The sequence below is a fragment of the Podarcis erhardii genome, assembly GCF_964252035.2.
Source record: "Podarcis erhardii genome assembly, chromosome: 9".
Lineage (NCBI taxonomy): Eukaryota > Metazoa > Chordata > Lepidosauria > Squamata > Lacertidae > Podarcis > Podarcis erhardii.
The window spans coordinates 67,801,041-67,825,615 of NC_138512.1; the positions used below are offsets into that span (position 1 = coordinate 67,801,041).

The 24,575-nt window shown below is 46.1% G+C and overlaps 1 protein-coding gene across 1 annotated transcript in view; it reads left to right on the forward strand.

The window, feature by feature from the left end:
• RASGEF1B (RasGEF domain family member 1B) overlaps positions 1 to 24,575 on the forward strand; it is a 266,494-nt gene that overhangs the window by 44,307 nt on the left and 197,612 nt on the right. The window contains exon 3 of the mRNA XM_081876963.1: positions 11,960 to 12,013. Coding sequence (XP_081733089.1) covers positions 11,960 to 12,013 — 54 coding nt within the window. The remainder of the gene's footprint in view (positions 1 to 11,959; positions 12,014 to 24,575) is intronic.

The window sequence follows — 24,575 nt, forward strand, 5'->3', positions numbered from 1 at the left end:
CTAACCTGATCCAAAACACCCACCCACCCCACTCACACATGAAAACAAAGATCACCACAGCCAACCACAAACAAACAACCACACCCTAGGCCAACCCCAACCTCTCTCACCACCAAAGGAACACAAGTGAACAGCAGAGAATCTGCACAAGCAACGCTGACACAAAACCCCACATATATTAAGTAAAATAGAAACATCGCCACCCCACCCCACCCCCACTCACCTTTCCCCCCTCCACCTCTTTCCCCCCTCCACCTCTTTCCCCCTCTTCTTCCTAATGTCTCAACAAATGAAACTGATCTGTAAAAAATGTTACTTGGGGAGAGAGAGAGAGAGAGAGAGAGAGAGAGAGAGAGAGAGAGACATTGCACATACTTTTGTAAACCAAGAAAATCTTTAATAATAATAATAAAATTAACGGGGTAGGGGGTGGGGTGGTCCTCCATCGTGGTCCAGGGATGGCCCATCATCTCTCTCCTCCTTTCAGGGAGAGCAGCTGCAAAAGCAGAACAGGGTTTTACTTTCTTTGCAGTTTCCCCAGTTGTCGCTCCCTTTCCCACCATTGGTGTTTCTTTAAGCAGAAGCCGGGTCTTCTAAGTTTTAGCGCTGCTCGCCTTTGGCATTGCGCTCATGCTGTGGGAATGCATCATTCCTAAGTGTGGCAAGAATTGATCTGGTGCCCCCAGAAAAGGCAGGACTGTTGCACCCGATGGATTTTAAGTGGATAATCTTATGGCCGAGCTGCGTTAAGGATTTAAGCAGAAGAGGAAGGTTTGTAACTCCAGTGAGCGTGGGAGCGCTTTCAAAGTAATTTGCACAGGACTTACCGTATTTTTTGCTCTATAAGACTCACTTTTTCCCTCCTAAAAAGTAAGGGGAAATGTGTGTACGTCTTATGGAGCGAATGCAGGCTGCGCAGCTATCCCAGAAGCCAGAACAGCAAGAGGGATTGCTGCTTTCACTGTGTAGGGTAAATCCCCAGAGTGGAAGGTAAATCTTTTGAGGGACCATGATTTGGGGGGAGAGGGCCTCAGAATTTGCTCCGCAGAAATAAGTTTCTGCCGAAAGATACCTTGTTTTTTTAACAATCCTTTCTGTTTTGAAGAGGTGGCAGTGGGGAGTTGTACTGTGTAAGTGGAAATCCTCGCACTGGTGAAATACATTACAGTGGTACCTCTGGTTACGTACTTAATTCGTTCCGGAGGTCTGTTCTTAACCTGAAACTGTTCTTAATCTGAAGCACCACTTTAGCTAATGGGGCTTTCTGCTGCTGCCATGCTGTCACCGCCCGATTTCTGTTCTCATCCTGAAGCAAAGTTCTTAACCTGAGGTACTATTTCTGGGTTAGCGGAGTCTGTAACCTGAAGCGTATGTAACCTGAAGTGTATGTAACCTGAGGTACCACTGTAGTTGGATACAGCCCCAGGTATTTTGCCCAGATTCTAAGTCATGTCAGGATTTGCCCATGCATTCCTGTGATATACAATAAGGCTAGCGCTCGTATTCCATGTATCTTGGAAAGGTATGCGCCATGTGTCGGAGAAGAGACAGCAGCTGGCCTTTAGTGCTGCCCGGGCTTGGCAGTGCATACACACATACGCCTTTGCATCTTTATTATAGCAATGTGTCAGGGCACAATGTAGCACAATGGCACAACGTAGCATTGCTTACAATACACCATGCTGTATGGCACTATTGGTATATCACATTCTCATTACACATAGTATCATATTTCCCATAGTAACAGGACTCCATTATAATGCCTTAGAACTGAAAACTGAATTAACATAGCACCCCATTCTAATTATCAATTCAGCATAAGGTCGATTGTCTGCTCTTTTTATTTTTATTTTTTACTATATAGGCTGATTGAGGGGATGTGGTTATAATATTCTGTGGCACTGTGCTCTGGACTGACTCACAGTAATTATCTCAATGGTTAGGCTATCTCCACATGGTCTATGTTGGTCTGTGTCAGGAGTGCATGCAGGAGCCAGGCCCTGTGACCAGTAGGGCTTCACAGGGCTGGGGCCTTCCTAAGTTTGTTCTGGAGAGGCAAGGCGCAGCCACACAGGTGAGGCCGATTAGTAACTCACAGCACCTGGTGGCAAGAGCTGGGAAGAGATATAAGGTCAGCATTTTCCCTTTTCCCTCGTACCTATGGGACCGCCTCTCCTGGTATGTCCCACAGAAGAACTTACGGTCTGCAAATAAAAACATCTTGAAGGTCCCAGGCCACAGAGAGGTTAGGCTGGCCTCACCTAGAGCCAGGGCCTTCTCGGTTGCGGCTCCAATCTGGTGGAACGCTCTGTCACAAGAGACTAGGGCCCTGCGGGACTCGACATCTTTCTGCAGGGCCTGTAAGACAGAGCTGTTCCACCAGGCCTTTGGTCAGGGCGCAGCCTGACCCCCTCCTCTGGCAATCTGCACAGAATTTTGCTTAATGGTTGCCATCAATTTAATTTTAATTAATTTTTATAATGAAAGGTTTTTAGAATGTTGGATTATTTTGATTGTTGTTAGCCGCCCTGAGCCCAGCTTCGGCTGGGGAGGGCGGGGTATAAATAAAATTTATTATTATTATTATTATTATTTGGCTCTTTGCCATAGCAACACGTTCCCTGCCTTGCTGTGTTTGGTTCCTTGACTCCTTGCTTCTTGGTCCTCGGACCCTTGACTTCTTGACTCCTTGCTTCCTGGTCCTCGGACTTTTGGCTTCCTGAGTCCTGGCTTCTGGACCCCTTTTCCTGCTCCCACCCCACCACCTTGCCCCCAGTCCTGACGTCCCCTGCTGGGACTTCGATCGCCTGTGACCGTCTGTATGTACTTGAAGGTACCATGACTACTCAAAGCATCTAAAAAGGCGGTGTTCATACATGCCTCCTTCTAAGCAGTGGTGCATGAAATGTCTCTCAGAATAATACAAGTATATCATCACCACTCACAAATCAGAAGTTTGGTGCATTCTTAGCTTAATGCAACCAGAACATTCTGAAAAGGTTTGTATATGTGCCTCTCAGAATGTGTGCAGATTCTCTTCTAAAGTTTTGAACAGTTAAGGCCTTTCCCCTGCTTTTTTCTTTTTCTAATTCCATTTGGAGACACGTGGGCTGGAGCCCTCCAGGTTAATACCCAGAGTGGTTTTGCCAAAGCAGCTGGCCATATTCCAGAGCAGGGTGGCCACGTGGATCACAACACAGTTTTATCTGCCCTTCAGCAATGTCTGTGAAATTTTTGGTGAAGAAAACACACTGCATGCTATTTAAATAAATAAAAATAAAAAAATAAAGTAAAATGCATGCTATTTAAGTCAGTGTGCAGGACATTTTTGTTTTTTGAAAGTATGCATGTGTATACCATCCTTCATTACATTTCCCTCTTTTAGCTTATAGAACCATAGAATTGTGGAACTGGTTGGTCATTTAATCCAACCAGCTGCAATGCAGGAATCTTAGCACATACTAGTTCCCCATCCAAGAGGAAATCATATAGGACCCTGCTTAGCTTTGCAAGTGTGCTAACAGTTTTATTGCTGCACCTCTAGGGGTTATAGAATGTGTGCAGATGAGGATGACCAAGATGATAAAGTAGTAGTAGTAGTAGTAGTAATAATAATAATAATAATAATAATAATAATAATAATAATAATATCCCGTCCATCTGACTGGGTTTCCCCAGCCACTCTGGGCTGCTCCCAACAGAATGTTAAAAACACGATGAAACATCAAACATTAAAAGCTTCCCTAAACAGGGCTGCCTTCAGATGTCTTCTAAAAGTCTGGTAGTTGTTCTTCTCTTTGACATCTGGCGGGAGGGCGTTCCACAGGGCAGGCGCCACTACCGAGAAGGCCCTCTGCCTGGTTCCCTGTAACCTCACTTCTCGCAGTGAGGGAACCACCAGAAGGTCCTCAGTGCTGGACCTCAGTGTCCGGGCTGAACGATAGGGGTGGAGACGCTCCTTCAGGGTCTGGAAACCAAGCCTTATGAGGAACCTTGAGGGAGTTGGAGAAAATAGGACACTGAGAGGAGATCTTCAAATATCTCAAGGGCTGTCATGAAAGATGCAGCAAGCTTGTTTTCTCCTGCTCTGGAGGGTAGAACACTTGAACCAATGGCTTCATGTTACAAGAAAAGAGATTCCAACTCAACATTAGGAAGAACTTTGACAGTGAGAGCTATTTGACAGTGGAAATGCCTCCCTTGGGAAGTGGTGGGCTCTCCTTGCTTTGGGGTTTTCAAGCAGAGGTTGGACAACCATCTGTCATGGATCCTTTAGCTGAGATTCCTGCATTTCAGGGGGATTCCTTCCAACTATGTGATTCAAAGCTATGGTTTTCCCAGTAGTGATGTATGGAAGTGAGACCTGGACCATAAAGAAGGCTGATCGCCGAAGAATTGATGCTTTTGAATTATGGTGCTGAGGAGACTCTTGAGAGTCCCATGGACTGCAAGAAGATCAAACCTCTCCATTCTTAAGGAAATCAGCCCTGAGTTCTCACTAGAAGGACAGATCCTGAAACTGAGGCTCCAATACTTTGGCCACCTCATGAGAAGAGAAGACTCCCTGGAAAAGACTCTGATGTTGGCAAAGATTGAGGGCACAAGGAGAAGGGGACGACAGAGGGCGAGATGGTTGGATAGTGTTCTTGAAGCTACCAGCATGAGTTTGACCAAACTGCGGGAGGCAGTGGAAGACAGGAGTGCCTGACCAGCTCTGGTCCATGGGGTCATGAAGAGTAGGACATGACTAAACAACTAAACAACAACAACATGTGATTCAGAGGACAGGAAATATAATGTGAAACAGATATACAAATGAGTTGGGTGGGGTAGTGGATGGGGATAATGGTTTCCTGACCACAAGTAATTATTCCCTTGAAACATCTACAACTGCAGCTATTTTGAGGCATAAAGAACAAACTCTAGGCAACTAAACAGTTCAGATCTTTTTATTCCCTTGAGTGCAATCAGGAAAAAGGCCTCCATGTTCTCTTGGGCATTTGACAGCTGTGTGAGCCTTATGTAATCCTTTTATTCTGATTCCTCGGGTCCTGGCAGAGTCTAGTTTAATCTGTGATGTAATAGGATTTGCCATTTTGAAGTTTGGTTGAAACGGGGCACTTTGTGTAATATTGGAAGGGATGTGTATGTGTGTGTGTGTGTGTGTGTGCTGAGCAGATAAATAGCACACCCAGGCATGACTGATAAAATGTTGTGCTGTTTTCAGTTTGGAAAGTCACTAATGTCTGAACCGCTATTGATTGGAGGGTGAATTTCGTTTGCTCCTGGCGTGAGCACGGCTATCTTTGCCTTGAAAACTAAGCAGCAGTTCCTTGGGCAGAAATCTATACAGGAAGAGAATACCTCTGGATAAATCAATGGCAAAGCTCATATGCAACTCTTCCTATCTGCCTTGCAACATTAAATAACAAGGAGCTGAGTAATTCTGTAAACTTGCTGCACATGGTGAGCCAGGAGAGCCTGCTGAGTAGCAGAACATGGTAGCAAATACCCAAATGATAACTTTGAAGCTGAAGTAGAGGAGAGTGTCAGCATCGCCCTTGAGCCAGTGCCACCAACTGGACTCATACACTTCAGCCCCGACTGGGCTAGGCGAGCTGGGTAGCACTTCCAGAGACCACCTTCTGCACAGGAACAGGTCAAAGTGCTGTGGACTCACAGCTCAGAGTTGTGAGCACCGGATTCACTCCAACAAGAAGACAGTCATCGCACAGCAGAGTACAGCAGAGTATAGCAGAGCATAAACGACTCGGAGAGCAGCTCTGTAGAATATCTTCTTTTATTCTATCTACAACTATAATACACAACTATATAGAGAGCTAAATGAGGTCTAAGCAAAAATGCTGAACTGCACTGAGTGTCTGAAGCTGCTCTTAGCAGCAACCTTATCTATACACACGATCTCTCTCTAACACTCAGTCTTTCTCTCCCTTTGATGTGAGGCTGGAGTGGAATAAGTAGAGAGCAGAAACTGCCCCCTCCTCTCTGGAGAATCAGCAGAGAACATCAGCAGATTCTTGGATATGGGAGGGGTGAAATCTCCTCAGAGAGTCTGCAACCATTGGAGGATTCTGCAAAGCCTCTTCCGCCCTCAAAGGAAGTGGAGTTGCGGGCTTCATGGCCCCACCAGGCGTGCAATGGCTGGAGCCCAGCCCCGCGTGTTTGGGGGGATTCCCGGCCGTGTCATCCCCTGACCAACCAATCAGCTGGCTCTGGGGGCGTGGCCTGCCCTACTTAAGGCAGGACGTGGCCGGGAATCTCTCTCTCTCCCGCCTGCCAGCTGGTCCTACTTTTCCCACCCTCCCGCCCGGATAAGGTTTTTGTTCCTTGACCTTGCTATGGACCTTGGTTGGTCGCCGTTGAGGGGCCTGGTAGGGATTATTCCACTTGGCAAATTGGCACCAGCCACTTGGTTTTTGCCTGCCTCGTAGCAAATTGTCACAACTTTCTGGGTATTGGCAACCGCCAATTGGTATTGTTCTGTAGATGGAAGAGGGGAGCTAGAGCCATCACCTGCCCCACATATTGAAGGGTAGTCCGATAAAGGGTTCTGGGGGGCATGGCCCTGTCCGAAGCCTAGGCACGCCCCCTACTGGTGACCCCGGGGGAGTTCCTGGTTGATGTGCATCAGCAGGACTCACCTAATGGTGGTTAACCCTTCCTGGACTTCAAGCGGACGGGCTGAAGTCGGATACAGTTGGTTAGGACCACTGCCTAAGCCAATACCGCTCATCACCTGTAACCAATAAAGTTGTGGCCTTATTTAGCCCATCAACCTTAATAATTGTGTCACATGTCATTATTTCCACTGGGGGGGGGGCAGGAACTCGCCACGCAATTCACAGAGCAACTTTACCCACATTTCATTATGGAGAAGTGAGTCAACACTATGTAGACGTAGTGGTGGGAGCAGGGGCAGCTTTGTGACCTAAGGTGATAAGGTATGGTGCTCCCACACAGTGGTGGCCTCCTGGCCCCCTTCTCACTGACGGTAAGCCACTACAGTGCTGGTCCATGTGCCACTGAACCCTCTTGCATGTTCTCGTGCTGTGTGGACAAGCCTCAGAAAAGCCCAGCTGAGCCATGGGGGTTGCAGGCTTCCCCCCTCCCCCCATGGCCTCAAGGAGGTCTTCTACTTTCAGTTTCAAAGGATCTCAGCGTAGATGTGATCCAGGATACCCAGCTCACAGCCAACAATGGTTAGTAGTTAAGAAGCCCACTGCAAACCATGGATTATGAAGCTGACTTGTTTGGCAACTCACCACTGTTTTCAATCAGGACTCCAGGTTTGCATGTTAGTGGTACATCTGCTTTGGCTTGAGGGCTGCATTTGCTTTCTGGGGGCTACATGTCTGTGGTTGGGTGTGGCAAAAAATGGGTGTTGCCATAGAGAGTGTTGAGGACCCTATAGAAAAGCCTAGATGGTCATATTCTGTCTCACATCCTGACTGTGCTGGGCCCGGGGATAACCCGTGAAACACGGTCCAGGTCCGGTCCAGAATCCGAAGGTTCCGCTAGGCATCAGTCTGACAGGTCCAAGGCAGGACACGAGGCAGGATACCAGGCAAGGACAGGTACAGGATCTCAGGCAGGATCTAGCATACAGCAATGTTGCTCCCGCAACCTAGGGCAGGGTCCAACAGCCTTTTATCTTTGTCGGGGTAGCGGCTGGTCCTGATCCCCTGGCGACTCAACTCCCTGTTTCACCCGAAGGCGAGCACTCCTCCTGCGAGTACTCAGGTCTCTCCTTCTCTCAGACCTTAGTCTCTGCAGCTCTGGAGACGTCGGTGGGTTACTAGACCCAGGGGCCACCTCAGCCTCCCCTGACCCAACCGGTACTGGAGCAGCTGTAAGTGATGGCCCAGCTGAAGGCAACGAGGTAATCCCCACATCAGCAGCCAGGGCAGGCTCAGGCCCCTGACTTGGCTCAACTGGTGTTTGTTGCAGGGGAACCTGTGCAGACTGGGACTCTTCAGGACCAGGCCCCAGACTTGGTTCAGATGATGCCTGAGGCAAAGGATCTGGTGCAGACTGAGACTCCCCTGGTTCTGAGCCCGAGCCCAAGTCCCAGGCCATCACACTGACGTTCCTCACCTTGCTCCATGCTAAATGTATACCTGTAATCGGACATAGACCAGTTGTGGAGGAAGCTGAGGAGACAGCAGACCCTGAGTATCATTAAAGGCAGCAAAATGGGAGACAGATAATTGTTCCCTGTTGGATGAATTCATCTATCAGGACAGTCTCATTGTTGGACTCCTGAGTTGGCATGAATAAGACTTACTCAAAAGCATGGGGTGGGTGCCATTTAGACTCCCCCACCCTAACACCAAAATATCTGTTTGGCTCTGAATATCATACTGATGTTTTGGTTTCTTTGTTTTTAAATGAATAGGAGATTTCAAAGTTCTGATTCCCATTCGGAAAGCCATACTGCCTCTATTGCTGGCAAGGTCCTTTCTCCCCGCTGAGTAAATATTGTCCTGCAATTAAGTGGAGCAATTAGAGGCATTTAGCATTAAATGAAGAAGTAAGAGAGGCGATCCTTTCGACGGTTTGCATTATAGCCCATCCACTTTCTCTATAATTATCGGAGAGTTCTCCAAACGTTCATTAACTAAATGGAAGGCAGATCATGGCTGTTAGTCAGCAAATATAAATCCCGCTGGAATGTTCTGTGAGCTCTCTGCACGATTAATATTCCTAGTATTAGCAGGTCCTGAGAGAAATAGGAAGGGCCTGTAGCCTGGTGGGTTTCTGTAAAGTCTTTAAAAAAAATAATAATAATTCATTTTTCATTTTCATTCATTATATACATCTCAGATTCTTAACATTTACTATATATTCCTCCCTCCCTCCCCTCCAAGACTTCCCCCAACTTGCGTTTCTGGTTTCTTTCTATTTTCACCCACTTTGCTATCTCTCAGCAGAAAAAGTTATTAATAACATAACATAAAAACATAAAAATAAAATTAAATACATCATCTTATTTCACTATCTTCCAAACATTTTCTGATGCTAATAATGTGAATGTTTATTTAAATCCTGCCATCAAGTCTATTGCCTTTTTTTGTTTCTGCAAATATAATATGAATGGTTCCCAATCTTTTTCAAAGTCTTTGTTGTCTTTTTCTCTTAGTCTTTCGGTCATTTTTGACAGTTCTGCATAGTTCATCAACTTCTCTTGCCATTGTTCTTTAGTTGGTATTTCTCCAGTCTTCCAATTTTGCACAGTCAACATTCTTGCTGCTGTAGTGGCATACATAAATAAAGTCCTCATTTCTTTTGGTATGTCTTGACCTAAAATACTTAATACTGTAAAAAGGCTTCTGGGTGTTTTTTTTACAAAAGTTATTTTTAACATTTTCTTCAATTCATTGTATATCATTTCCCAGTAGGATTACCGAAGTCTTGCTGATACCTCCCTCTTTTGCATGGAAGAAGGCATTTTGCTTACACAGTCATACCTGAATGTCAGCTGTAGAGAAGATGACTGTATTTTATACCCTACTTTTCTTCCAGGAACAACCCTTTGAGGTAGCAAAACCTGAGACAGAGTAACTTGCTCAAGGTCCCAAAGCAAGATTCAGGGATGACTGAGGACTTAAACCCGCGCCTTTCCAGTCTTATCTAACTGCTACACCAGATCGACTTAGGTCAGCTATTGAATTTGGGCCTGAGTTTCCATTTCACTCAAGGGCAATCATTCTGACCCAAAGTTTTCTGAAAAATCCAATGCCCACAGCTTCCTTATTAATCTAAATACACTTTCACAAGAGGATGTGATGGCCACCAACTTTAAAAGAGGATTAGACAAATTTGTGGGGGATCAGGCTACCAGTGGCCTCCATTGTTGGAAGCAGTAAATGTCTCTTAATACCAGTTGCTAGAAATATCAGAAGGGGAGATTATTGTTGTGCTTGGGTTCTCATTGCATGCCTCCCATGGGAATCTGGTTGGCTACTGTGGGAACACGATGCTGGTCCAGCAGGCACTTCTTATGTTCTTGGATGTCAGAAGCTGATCTGTGTGCATCAATGTGCACAGGGCTGTTTCTGACATTGAAGCACCTCCAATCACCTCTGCGTGCACAAAGTTCTATGTGCAGTTTGGAGTCTCTCTATGCACACAAGAACAGCTGGATTGCCGCTTATGAATTTTGTCTGTGCTAGAGTTCATAGAATCATAGAATCATAGAGTTGGAAGAGACCACAAGGGCCATCGAGTCCAACCCCCTGCCAAGCAGGAAACACCATCAGAGCACTCCTGACATATGGTTGTCAAGCCTCTGCTTAAAGACCTCCAAAGAAGGAGACTCCACCACACTCCTTGGCAGCAAATTCCACTGTCGAACAGCTCTTACTGTCAGGAAGTTCTTCCTAATGTTTAGGTGGAATCTTCTTTCTTGTAGTTTGGAGCCATTGCTCCGTGTCCGCTTCTCTGGAGCAGCAGAAAACAACCTTTCTCCCTCCTCTATGTGACATCCTTTTATATATTTGAACATGGCTATCATGTTCTCGGTGCTACATTTGATTCTAGGACAGAGAGGTTCCTATTGCGAGAGGCTTGTCGGAAGACTTAAAAGCAGCACATGGATGTTTTTTTCTGTGACAAAACCAAACCACTTAAAGCTGCTTTTACTGTGCATGCTCAATTTTGTGGCTGGCCTCCTGCAGGCTGTTTCACAAGAATGCTTTTTAAGTCATTTGCAAATGGGACATTGCAGGTAGCTGTTGGATGAACATGGAAGTGTTGGCATGGGTTTAATGCAAAAAAGCCCTGTGTCCCCAGAATGAAGAGATGGGGAGAGCTGGCCTCAGAAACATTTACACTCTCCTTGACTTAGCTACACAACCATCTCCTTCACTGAAGATGTTGTGTCTGAATATGAAGTAAGACTGGAGTGTGAACCTGCAGTGAGAGCTGATGGGGATCTTTTGCACAAGCTGATGGGGGTCTTTCCAGTGGTGAAGCTGCATGCTCCGCTACTGGGGGCGGAGAGCAGGCGGGGGGTGGGTGGCTGGTGCCCCCTTGTGGCGTGCATCCTGGGGGCATGGTACACACTTGTGAGGGTGTGATGTGCCACCCGCAGGGGCATGGCACACATTCTGGGGGTGTGGCGCGCCGCCTGCGGGGGAGTGACACCTGGCGCAATGGGGGTGCGTGGAGCGTGTCCGGGGGGGCCACCGTGATGACAACCTACTGGAATAGTGGTCCACTCCCTCTGCACTTCCTTTCCTCCCCCAGTGGGTCTCTCCCATTTACATCTCCTTTATCTCTGGTTTTTTTTAATTTGAGTTTTCCCACAGCTCTGCTCTTCATCATCACCAAAGTGCAACTTTCCCCTAATATACGCCTTTGTGTGTGCATTCCCCCCCCCAACATGCACTTTTTTAAAAAAGCAATTTCCTCTAAATAGTGTATCTTTGTATGTCCTTTCACCAATATAGGCATTTATATGCACACTTTACACTAATATATGCATTTTGTGCACATAACTTGACTGAAGAACTGCATTGCAAAATTCAGAGGTGTGTGAATTTTAAAGGACAGCTGTATTTCAGTTTGCATCTTGTTTTGGGAAGGGGAAATTGGCTAATCTCGCCTTTAAACTCAAACTTAATCAAATTTCTCCCCTTTCACTCACTCTCGAGCAGAGGACTGTTCCCTGTAAAATTTACCACCCACCCCTAGAACAGAATGCTGGACAAGATGAGTGTTTAATATGATCTGTCAGGGCTTTTTATATTTTATAAATAACTGTGTTGTTGTGATTTTTTTAAAAAGTCACTGAAATCATGTCCTTTTCCTGTATTTTTTGGATATTACATTCTCAAATGCCCTGTCTCTTTCCCTGTGTTTTGCAATAACAACAATGTATTTCTGGAAAAGGGTCTTAAGACAAGTTGTAAAAGAATTTCCACCTTTTCTTTTCCAGGCTTCCCCTTTCAACTCTTTGGCCAATGAAAAGTCCCTGTTTGACTGCAAAAGGGTAAGTGGAATTTCCCCCCACCTGCACTTGAAAGTTTTCTTCTTCAAGTGATAAAAAAGATCTTGCTAAGCCTCTGGGAGCACATCCTGCAGCTACACTCAAGCCTTTGTAGCTTCTGTAATTAAATAATAGATTAGAAAGAATTGGAAACTTGACAGGCTGCAGTTCATAGAAAGGTAAACTCTCTTTCCATTTGAAATTACGTGGCCCTGAGTGGCTGGTTCTGAATTTCTCCTTGCTGAGACTGTTGGTGCTTCTGTTTCGAGACGATTGCGCGGGGAAGGGGAAACACAATTACTGAGTTAATATTCATGCCACCTTCGCATTTTGATAACACCATTTCTGAGATTTTATTTCCATTTTATAGCACAATAATGGTGGCAGAGAGAGAGGATGCCAAATAGTTATATCTGAGTGGGAGTCTTACTGGACGTTTGGAAATAGGCACCCGGCTTAAAATAAAAGATAATGGATGCATTTATGATGACAGGGGGCTGGTAATAACATCCTCTGAAGCCTTGTGGTTTCCCCAGCTGTCTGGTTCTGACAAAGCCAATTCCCTCCTCCAGCCCATCTTTTTATCTGTCACTCTGAGCCTTCCATTTGGCAATCCCATTGGAAAGAGCCAAGAAGGCAGCATGGCGGCTTGGTTAGTGTGTCGGTTTAAGACCAGAGTTCAAATCCTCACAAAGCCCTGAAGTTCACTGGGTAACCTTGCGTTAGTCACTGTCTCCCAGCCTAAGAGTGTTGTTGTGAAGTTAAACCAGGGAGAGGGAGAGCCATGACCACATTCACACCATGCATTCAAAAAGCAATGTACACTTTAAACAGTCATGGCTTCCCCCCAAAGAATTCTGGGAGTTGCAGCTGGTTAAGGACACTGAGAGTTGTTAGAGGAGCCCATATTCCCCTCCCAGAGCTATAATTCCCAGAACGGTTTAACAACCAATCACAGGGAACTCTGAGAGGGAAATAGGGGTCCCCTAAGAACTCTGTTATCTCAGGACGATGGAGGGCCTGTGTGCTGTGTCCTGTTAAGAGCCAGTGTGGTGTAGTGGTTAAGAGTGGTAGACTCGTAATCTGGTGAACCGGGTTCGCGTCTCTGCTCCTCCACATGCAGCTGCTGGGTGACCTTGGGCTAGTCACACTTCTCTGAAGTCTCTCAGCCCCACTCACCTCACAGAGTGTTTGTTGTGGGGGAGGAAGGGAAAGCCACTTCGAGACTCCTTCGGGTAGTGATAAAGTGGGGATATCAAATCCAAACTGTTGGTTGTGGCACTTACCTTGCTTCTGGCAGGAAATGCTCCGCGAGGGAATGACAAAAAACAGGTGTGTGTGTTTTTGTCAAGGAGGGTCTGTTGACGGGGGAGTGAGAAATGTCCCTCTTTTCATCTGAGGAATGTTGGAGTGTATGTGGGAGCTGTATGCAGCACGCCTTGTGTTCTAACCAGTTTGAGTTCAGTTTGGAAACTCTTCTAGCCAGCTCCCCTCTTCTTCCCCTGCTCTGTACTGCTTGCCGCCTGATATTATATTTGACAGAATGCTGTTAATGGTACCAAATATCCGAGGGAGAGCACGAGACAAATAATATATGCTGAGCTGGGATACGCAGCGAGTCGGCACGGCAACCCTTGCAAAAATATTTCCCCAGAATCTCCATGAAATATTCATGACTCTTTTATGTATTTGAACAAATCCTGGAGCTCCATCTCTCTCTCTCTCTCCCCCGTCTAGCAGGTAATATCAGGGACACAGGTGTTTGCACAGGAGCGCCCAGTGTGAAGCCTGCTACCCTGCAGAACCAGGGGTTTGTTTTTAATTTTGCACGGATGATATTTCACTCACCCAGACAGAGTAATCTCCATTCGGGAAAAGAGATTATTAGAAGCGCACGGTTGTATAATGGGGCGCAGAAAGCTCTGGATGTCTCATCAATTCCCTCCAGGCGCTTCTTTTCTAGTTAAACATATCCCCCAAACAATAATGGTAATGGCTGGGTGTTTGCTTAATATTCTACATAAGCGCTTGATCTTTGGCTGGATGCAGCAGGCGAGATTTAATTCTGAATTCTGAGAGCGCGCAGGAGAGTAGAGTCCTCTGGCGAGATGAATCCAGCAGCAGAAAAAAACATGGTGTTTGTTTAACTTGGGGAATCTGGCTCTGTGCAGCTACAGCCATTTTACCTGGGAGATGGAAATGGGTGAGACTTGCATTTCTTTGGCAAATCCTCGCCGTGCTTGCTTCCCCTTTAACTTTGTTGCCACACCAATGTGACAATGGCCCAGTCTGCACTACGCATTTACAATACAGTGGAAGCTCGGGTTGCGAACGTGATCCATGCGGGATACATGTTCGCAACCCGCAGAGTTCGCAACCCGCGTCTGCACACACATGGGTTGCATTTCGGTGCTTCTGCGCATGTGCAAAGTGCGATTTAGTGCTTCTGCGCATGCGTGACTGCTGAAACCCGGAAGTAACCCATTCCGGTACTTCCCGGTTTTGGCGGTCCGCAACTCGAAAAAATGCAGCCTGAAGCATCTGTAACCCGAGGCATGACTGTACTATTATGCCACTTTAACAGTCATGGCTTCCCTGAAAGAATAGTTTGTTCAGGGTGCTGAGAGTGTTTAGGAGACCTCCGTTCTCCTCACAGGGCTACAATTCGCAGAGTTTCCTGGAAAGAGGTGTTAAAGCACTATAAGAATTAGACAAAAAGAGCAAATAGCCCATTGTGCATTGTAGATGTTTGAAGGCATATTTGCTGAGATCTTTCATGGGCACCACTGATGGCACTGGTGGGTGCCTTGGTGCTCATGGGCACCACATTTGTGACCTCTGATTAGAGAACCTTTATATGTAGAATCAGTTCAGTTTCTTGGTCAGCCGAAAAGACTTTAACCACTGATATTTCCATGTGTTTGGAACAGACAGCGCACAGTAACACTTGCACAGATATCAAATCCTTGTTAGAGTCTAAGAGCGGGCCTTCAGTAAAAGCAATTAAAGGAAGATGAACAGTCTTGGCTTATTATCTGTTCTGTTTCACAGTTGAACACTGTCAGGGAATTGCCGTCGGAGCCAGAGGAGGAGGGAGGGCTCCAGAGGGATTCTGGAGAGCGTCCCAGGAGGGAGAGAGGCAGCCCATCTTCTGGGGAAGGAAATCAGCGTAGCACCAGTGGAGAAGGGGGGCAAATGGGGGAATTGGCGAGGGGGCACCATGACTCCTCGCCAGAGACCAGCGGGGAGAGCACGGGTACTCCGCTGCCCACACCCTCCCCGCACAGAAGGCTTCCGCGCAGGGAGAGTAGGCGGAGACTAGGCGTCAAAGATCTTCTTTGCTGGAAGAAGTTCAAGAAACGCCCACTGACGGATTCTGCCAGCGATTGAGACAGCCACGGATGAGTGGCTGTCCGGACAGAAAGGGTTCACCCAGGTAACCCAGCCAAGCGTGGCGCCGATTTACGCACAAGCAACCCCTAGAACCATTACAAACACATAGAAGCGGAGAGGCAATTGGGAGAGTTGAGTGGGCTGGGCAGGGAGAGGAGCGCTCTGTTTGGTCTCAGAACAATAATGTACAGAGCAGGAAGAGGTCAGAGAGACTGTGATGCAAAGGAAACAAAGACTGACCCAGAATAGGAAAGCCTGAATTTCCAGCACTGAACGGGATGGGTCAAAATGTGTGCATAGAACCTGGAGCAAGTCTAGTGAGTGTCTGTAGAAGGGAAATTAATGTTTCATGTCTTCACAAGAAAACAAAATAAAAGCCTCCAAGGCAGAAAGGTGACATGGGCTTGGAAAGTAGACTCACTTGCTATCACTTAGAATCATAAAATTGTAGATTTGCAAGGGAACCTAAGGGCCACCCTTGCAATGCAAGAATCTCAGCTAAAGCATCCATGACAGGTGGCCATCCAACCTCTTAATTAATTTAATCTACTGCATTTATATTCCACCTTTCTGTCCAAGGATCTCAAGGTGTTGTGCATGATTTCTCTCCCTCATCATTTAGTCCTCACAACTACCCTGTGAGGTAGGTTAGGCCGAGAGGCAAGGACTGGCCCAAGGCCGCCCAGTGAACTTAATGACTGAGTGGGAATCCTAAACGGGGCATCCGGGATTGGGATCCTGCCAATCTGGGATGTCCTGGTGAAATGGGGATACTTGGGGGAATAAGTGGCTATATACTCTTGAATGCCTCAACAGCATAGTGATAGCCTGGAGACACGCTTTGTTTGCTATCCCAAACTATTCTTTGGCAGCTGGTTCAGTGCATAGGCTTCAGGGTTCTAGTGGAAAAACCCCCAAACTGAAACACATAAGGTTGACACCTGTCCATCAAGGCCCTTGCTGACTGCACTAGGCTATCATCCAGCAATCTACCTAACAAAGGAATGTCATAACAATATCCTTCCCTAATTCACTCCCTACATAACCAGGTGAGATACAAGTTGTAGAGACATCCTTACCAAGCATGGTATCGTTTTACATTTTCCTGATTTTTGCTTTTCTATGTTTTTACCCCTGATTTTTTTATGCCAGGTTGATTTTCTTTTTTAAATGAGGGGGCTGTATCCAAAGACTTTATTAAAAAACCCATACTTTTTATTATGTACCCCACTTTGAGATGACTTTTCTTGATTTGGTGGTGCAGATACACACACACACACACACACACACACACACACACACACACACTCTATATATTTTGTTGTTGTTTAGTCGTTTAGTCGTGTCCGACTCTTCATGACCTCATGGACCAGAGCACGCCAGGCACTTCTGTCTTCTACTGCCTCCCACAGTTTGATCAGACTCATGTTAGTCGCTTCGAGAACACTGTCCAACCTCGTCCTCTGTCATCCCCTTCTCCTTGTGCCCTCAATCTTTCCCAACATCAGGGTCTTTTCCAGGGAGTCTTCTCTTCTCATGAGGTGGCCAAAGTATTGGAGCCTCAGCTTCACGATCTGTCCTTCCAGTGAGCACTCAGGGCTGATTTCCTTAAGAATGGATACGTTATATATGCACACTATATATATATAATCTCCATGAACCACACATTTCTCATCTACTGCATGTTGTATTCATGTTTATGGAAGACAATCTTACTCAGCTATGAGGAATCATCAAAGAAAGAAGAAAGGTGGATCTCTACATAAAGGTTGAGATCTGAAGTTTCTTGTGTGGCAGCAATTCTTCACATGACATACACACACACACACACACACACACACACACACAAATAATTAAACATTGTGTGCATGAGGGGACTCTAATATTTCTTTCAAGGAACAGATGTTTCCAGTGAACGAACGGAAGAAGGATATTGCCTGACTTAATTGCAGCTTAATTCTTGCCTCTTCCTCCCCGTACCTCAACGTGCAGAGGGAGCAGCCTTGTTTTCCGTCGCAGTTTCTTGATTTCCTCAGCATCTCTTTTTCTTGACAACACAGCTTGCCCCTCCACCCCCCCGCCTCGTGACTGTTTGAATTCCTGCCTGACTTTTGTCTTCACGCTGTCAACTTGTCGCTCGGTGAACTCTGTTGTTGTTATGACAGACTTTTAAAGAAGCTGGATTTGATGCCTCATTGTGCTGTATGAATGCAAGCAGGGATGAGAACCGGATGGTGCCCTTGGATTAGCAGGCTTGGGGGGCAGGCGGGGAAGCTGTCATCCAAATGGTTTCAGCAAAATTGCCCCTAATTACTTGAAAAGGGTGGGTGAGAGGGAGCGGAGGGGCTCCTGGATATTAAGGCTCTGCATTTCAGCTGAAAATTATCATGGGAGTGGCAGATACAGCCAGCTTCAGTGGCAGATACAGCCATCCACGCAAGGCTGAAGAGAAACACAGAACCGGCAGCGTAAGGATGGACAAATTTATAGGTGTTAACAGCTGCACACTTCAGACCTGCACTTGTTCCTTCTTAACATGCTTTTTCAGTTTCTAAAAACACACATAACAAACAATTCGCGTATACCCCCAAGAAACATTCCATGCATATACCTGTATACCTGAAGGAGCGTCTCCACCCCCATCATCCACCCTGGACACTGAGGTCCAGCTCCGAGGGCCTTCTGGCGGTTCCCTCACTGCGAGAAGTGAGGTTACAGGGAACCAGGCAGAGGGCCTTCTCGGTAGTGGCGCCTGCCAGTGGCATAGCGTGGGGGGCCGGCCGCACTGGGCGCAACATCTGGGGGTTAGGGTTAGGGATAGGGTTAGGGGCGCAAATCCAGGGTTAGGGGGTGCAAATTACTTGCCTTGCCCCGGGTGCTGACAACCCACGCTACGCCACTGGCACCTGCCCTGTGGAACACCCTCCCAGCAGATGTTAAGGCAATAAACAACTATTTTACTTTTGAAATACAACTGAAGGCAGCCCTGTTTAGGGAAGTTTTTAATGTCTGATGCTGTATTGTTTTTAATATTCGGTTGGAAGCTGCCCAGAGTGGCTGGGGAAACCCAGCCAGATGGGCGGGGTATAAATTATTATTATTATTATTATTATTATTATTATACAGTGAGAGAGGATGTTAGGTACATATATCCATGTTTGGTGGGAATGCAAATTATTTTAGAAAATAGTCGTTGAAGACGTTTCTTCTGTTACGGAGCAGGTGATGGAACCCGATCTGAGGCTTTATTAAATCTGTTCACAGATGAGGGCTCACTAATCTTTTCCATGTCTGCAGCTAGGAATGTAATATTGAAAAACAGTCCTGCATTTGTCGGTCCATTGCAGACACCGCATCTGATGTGTGGATGGCCATCATGCCTAGAGGTGAAACAAACATGTCCATTGTGCATATGGTGTGGGTACAGTCCAGCTCCCACTCTCCTGCCACATATAAGCTGTACATGTAAGGGCCTGGGGAACTGTGTTGGTTAGAGTATCAGACTACAGCTTGGAAGACCTGGATGCAAATCCTCACTCAGTCATGAAGCACATTGATAGGCGAATATGTCAGTTTCATTTTCCGGTACTTTCCCCCCCAGACTTAAGCTTTCCACATTTCTGCACCAGCTTCTGGTTTTATTTTCTTTAAAGTCCATGTGAGAACTTGCCAGCATTTCAGCATTATTTCCTCCTAATGAACACATTTTCTGTGTATGTAGTTTTGACCAAATGTACACATTTTGCAAGCCATATCCTAACTTATTTTGTATTCATTTTTAATACCTGCATTTCGTAAACATATAGCTGTCAGGTATGCATCAATATGACCTCCTCCCAACGTAAAAAAGGCTGTGGGCCCCACCCCCCAAACTGGTGCAAAATGTGGAGAGCTGAATTTAAAATTGGAATAATGAGAAGCAGAATTCACGGGTCCTTCCATCCCCACCAGGAACCATCAAAAACAGAAGACAGGCCACAAAGAACAGAGAATGAGTTCTAAATATGGCAAAACCCCCACAAAATCTGGGATTCTTGGGAAGCTGATATCTGTAGCCAATGCCACATTGTGTGGCTTTTCTGTGCTTCTGCAGAATCTAAGGACACACATACACAGAGCTGTAGCTTCAAGTTTGAATTTAGGAAGGCTCAGAGGTGATGGTGGCCAGATCCAAGGAGGGAGATTCTCCCTGCCCCCTGAGATAGAATTGAAAAAGGAAAGTATTTTTGGCTGTTGCCAAATCTGAGCGTTCCAGCTGTATGAATGAACCCACAAGCTCTCCAAGGCTTTAAACCGGTGCAATTAAGGGTTGCTGAATTCTAATGAGTGAGCATAGCAGCTTTCCCAGTCTGCACATTGCCTGTTCTGAAGCTGTTTATTTATCTGCTTAGCTAATCAGAAAAATTAAAGATGGGGCATGTCTTGGCAAAGGGTTGCGAGCCTGACGGCCAACAAACAGCAGATTTAATTACTGAACTTCAGACACGTAATGAGGGATGAAGCAGACAGACTTACAGACAATGTGCTTCTCATTAATTAGGCAACAAAGAAAGTTGTGGCAGTGGGTGGTTTGGGAAGGGGGAGGCAGCCGGAGTCTTAACTGCTCATAATTGCTTGATCTTTTGTCTGGCTCGGAGCAAAGCAAAGCCCAGGCGAATGTTTCTCCTGCAAAACGGAGCCGAAGGAGATGGAAATAGCAATAAAAGCAAATAATCTGGACACAGGATGAAATAAAACTCAAAGCACCAGGCGGAGATGGATTTGTGCTCAGTCCCATTTAATTTAGGCTGCTGGCTGCGTCTGGGTTAGGATTTTGATAGCAGCGGAACAGTCAGCATTTGAACATGAATCAAATATATGCTTTGTAGAATTGTTGGGCTTCTTAAAGGCTTGGGGTTTTTTTTGACAGATGCAGTTAGTTAATTTCAGGGCAGATAGTTTTCTGATGTTGCGGAAAGACAAGTCATGGCGGGGTTACAGATTTTAACTGCAATTGTTAGTAAGCGACTATGCAGCAATTGTCATGACTACATACCCAGCTCCTTCAACCGCTCCTCATAAGGCTTGGATTCCAGACTCTTGATCACCTTGGTTGCCCTCCTCTGCACATGTTCGAGCTTGTCAATAGCCTTCCTAAATTATGCTGCCCAGAACTGGACACAGTCCTAAAACTCTTAGGTCCTAAAGGTCTAGGACTAGCACTGCCCAGGCTCTTTCCTCATCTGTACCGAAAATTTATAAGAAAAATTAAATCAGTTAACACAGCTATAGGGGTTGGGCTTCAGAAGTGCGGACCTAACAATATGGGCCTTCAGTTTAGGACTGAATTGTAGCATAGACCATGCTTCAACAGATATCTGGTGGGAAGGTAAACGGCGTTTCTGTGCGCTGCTCTGGTTCACCAGAAGCGGCTTAGTCATGCTGGCCACATGACCCGGAAGCTGTACGCCGGCTCCCTCGTCCAATAAAGCGAGATGAGCACCGCAACCCCAGAGTCGGCCACAACTGGACCTAACGGTCAGGGGTTCGTTTACCTTTACCTTTATGTATGGCCCTATTCATCTGCGAAGAGAAAAAGCAACCCGTCACCCACGGTTGAAGTCCTGTATACACTTACTTGGGAATGCAATGGCCTGTGCTGTGGATTTGACAGCAGCCAGCCTCACAGGTGAGGAAGAAGTGTGCTTTCTCTCAGGGGCAATCAAATCAGAAATTGCAAAGTCAAAACCTGGCAGGTTATTGTACACTTCCATTAAGATGGCTCAGAGCACAAACTAAGATATCAAAACCGACAATAGGAAGTGCAAGGACAATCCTTTAATTAAAAGGCTTGGCAGCAAGAGACCGCCATCCTTTAAAACATACACGTGCAAGGGCCTTTGATGGCTCATTGTTTGCATCCAGCAAGTTTATCCCAGTGCGCCGGGGAAACAATTGCGCACAACAGAGGGAGACCCGCATGTTGACATTTTATTGAATTTTCCATTTTAGTCCATTTGTGCTGCTGCAGATGAGAGTGTATTAGCAGGAGCTAGCGCATTAAGATGGCACAAGCCGCCTAACGCAGGGGACTGCAGAAATATCACATTTGCTAACTAGGCTAGAGGAGCAGAGGAGATTCTGCTCCTGTCTGCTTCAGCTGCCGCTATTCCCTCGTTGAGGCTGTTTCAAATGGTTGCACTCATTTTCATGATGGACACGACAATCCCCCCTTTCACAAATCTGATGAGCATTAAATAGTGTGTTTTCCTGCCATGAAAATGGATAATAGAATTTCAACTGCATGTCTTATTGCCAGCGGAGGGTTTAAATACCAGCATCAATGGATCTAATTATTACTGTCGTTTTGCACCGCAGATCATTAGTAAGTCCCCCTCCTCCGCATTCCTAAATCCCTTAGTATACCTTGTGAAATTATGATTGTGTAGCACTCACCTAGTCTCTCACCCTCACTTCAGAAGTCAAGGTACGATACATTCGCAAACCACTTTAATCAAGTTACTGGAAATGAAAACATTTGTAATATTGCTAACTGTCTGGAGGAAGCAATTTAAAGATCACGGCTATCAGATCTTTAAAGTGTAGCTGACAATATGGCTGCAAAGCAATTTAGTTAAGGCCTCTGGTGCAAATGGTTTGGGCAAGTGTATCCCACCCTGAGTAGTGGCGCTTGTCCATCCTTCGTGTTCCAAAATACAGGTGCAACTCGGAAAATTAGAATATCGTGGAAAGATCATTTATTTCAGTAATTCAACTTATATGAGATAGACTAATATATGAGATAGACTCATGACACGCAAAGTGAGATATGTCAAGCCTTTATTTGTTATAATTATGATGATCATGGCGTACAGCTGATGAAAACATCGCTGAAGCACAGTGGACCAACACCAGCTGATGGCATGGCTCCCCAAATCAACACTTCACACTGGACTTCAAGCACCTGGCATTGTGTGCCTCCCCATTCTTCCTCCAGACTCTGGGTCCTTGGTTTCCAAACGAGATGCAAAAGCTGCTCTCATCAGAAAAGAGATTTGGGGAGCCAAGTCATCAGCTGGTGTTGGTCCACTGTGTTTTACTGAGTCCAGGGTCAACACAGCCCTCTACCAGGAAATTTTGGAGCACTTCATGCTTCCTTCTGCAGATGAGTTTTATGGGGATGCTGACTTCATTTTCCAGCAGGACTTGGCACCTTCCCACACTGCCAAAAGTACCAAAACCTGGTTCAATGCCCATGGGATTACCGTGCTTGATTGGCCAGCAAACTCACCTGACCTGAACCCCATAGAGAATCTATGGGGCGTTGTCAAGAGACAGATGAGAGACATGAGACCAAGCAATGCAGAAGAGCTGAAGGCTGCTATTGAATCTTCCTGGTCTTCCATAACATCTCAGCAGTGCCACAGGCTGATAGCATCCATGCCATGCCACATTGAGGCAGTATTGATCCAAAAGGGGCCCAAACCAAGCACTGAGTACATATGCATGCTTCTACTTCTCAGAGGTCCAATATTGGTCTATTTGCAATCCTTGTTTTGCTGATTTCATTTAATATTCTAATTTTCTGAGATTGTTAATTTGGGGTTTTCATCAGATGTACGCCATGATCATCACAATTATAACAAATAAAGGCTTGACATATCTCACTTTGCATGTCATGAGTCTAAGTTGAATTACTGAAATAAATGAACTTTTCCACGATATTCTTATTTTCTGAGTTTCACCTGTATGAAAGACTGGTATCTTTTTTCCTGCAAAAAAGCATGACTTTGATCTCAGGTGTGGGGAACCTGTGGCCTTCTGGATCTTTCTGGACTACAGTTCTCATCATCTCTGGCCATTGGTCATGCTTGCTGGAGCTGATGGGAGTTGGAATCCAACAACATCTGGAGGACCACAAGTTCTCCACCCTGGATCTATAGCAGGGTTTCCCAGACGTGGGTCTCCAGCGGTTTTGGGGACTACAGTTCCCAGCATCCCTGACCACTGGTCCTGCTAGCTAGGGACGATGGGAGTTGTAGTCCAAAAACAGCTGGAGACCCAAGTTTGGGAAACCCTGATCTGTAGCATATATACAGTGGTACCTCGGGTTAAGAACTTAATTTGTTCTGGAGGTCCATTCTTAAGCTGAAACTGTTCTTAACCTGAAGCACCACTTTAGCTAATGGGGCCTCCTGCTGCTGCCGTACCACTGGAGCACGATTTCTGTTCTCACCCTGAAGCAAAGTTCTTAACCTGAGGTACTATTTCTGGTTTAGCGGAGTCTGTAACCTGAAGCATCTGTAACCTGAAGTGTCTGTAACCCGAGGTACCACTGTATAAGCCAGCAGCCAGCCTGTGGGCTGATGAAGGATCTGCTTGTGTTTATTTGCTAGTTTATTTCAAGAATTTGGTATATCACTTAATCACAACCATGGTGTACAGGAGACCCCATGCATTAAGACTGAATGTAAGACAAAACTGTAAAATCAGAATTCAGTTCAAAAGCCCACTGGAACAAGAAAGTCTTCAGTAAGTGTTAGAAGTTCAAATGGGCGGAAGCTTCACCAAAAACTGAATGCACAGCTCCTTGTGGATACAAACCAAGGGTGCTAACTTGAAAGAAATATTGAGGGCGCCCAGGTAAACCCTTCCCACATTATTGATCACCACTCACGGTGCACACACCATTTGAATGGTGATGCCCATTAACTTGGGGGACACCCCTCAAATTTTAGGGTGTGTGTGAAGGGACCTCAGCCCCTAGGAGTTGGCTCCTATGATACAAACTACACACCCAACCCTTTAGGAACCACTAACAGTGCAAAGGTAAAGGGACCCCTGACCATTAGGTCCAGTCGTGACCGACTCTGGGGTTGCCGCGCTCATCTCGCTTTATTGGCTGAGGGAGCCGGCGTACAGCTTCCGGGTCATGTGGCCAGCATGACTAAGCCGCTTCTGGCGAACCAGAGCAGCACACGGAAACGCCGTTTACCTTCCCGCCGGAGCGGTACCTATTTATCTACTTGCACTTTGACATGCTTTCAAACTGCTAGGTTGGGAGGAGCAGGGACCGAGCAACGGGAGCTAACCCTGTTGCGGGGATGAGCAAGTCTAACTCTGTGGTTTAACCCACAGCGCCACCTGTGTCCCACAGCACCATCTGCTAACAGTGACTCCCCCATTATTTCAC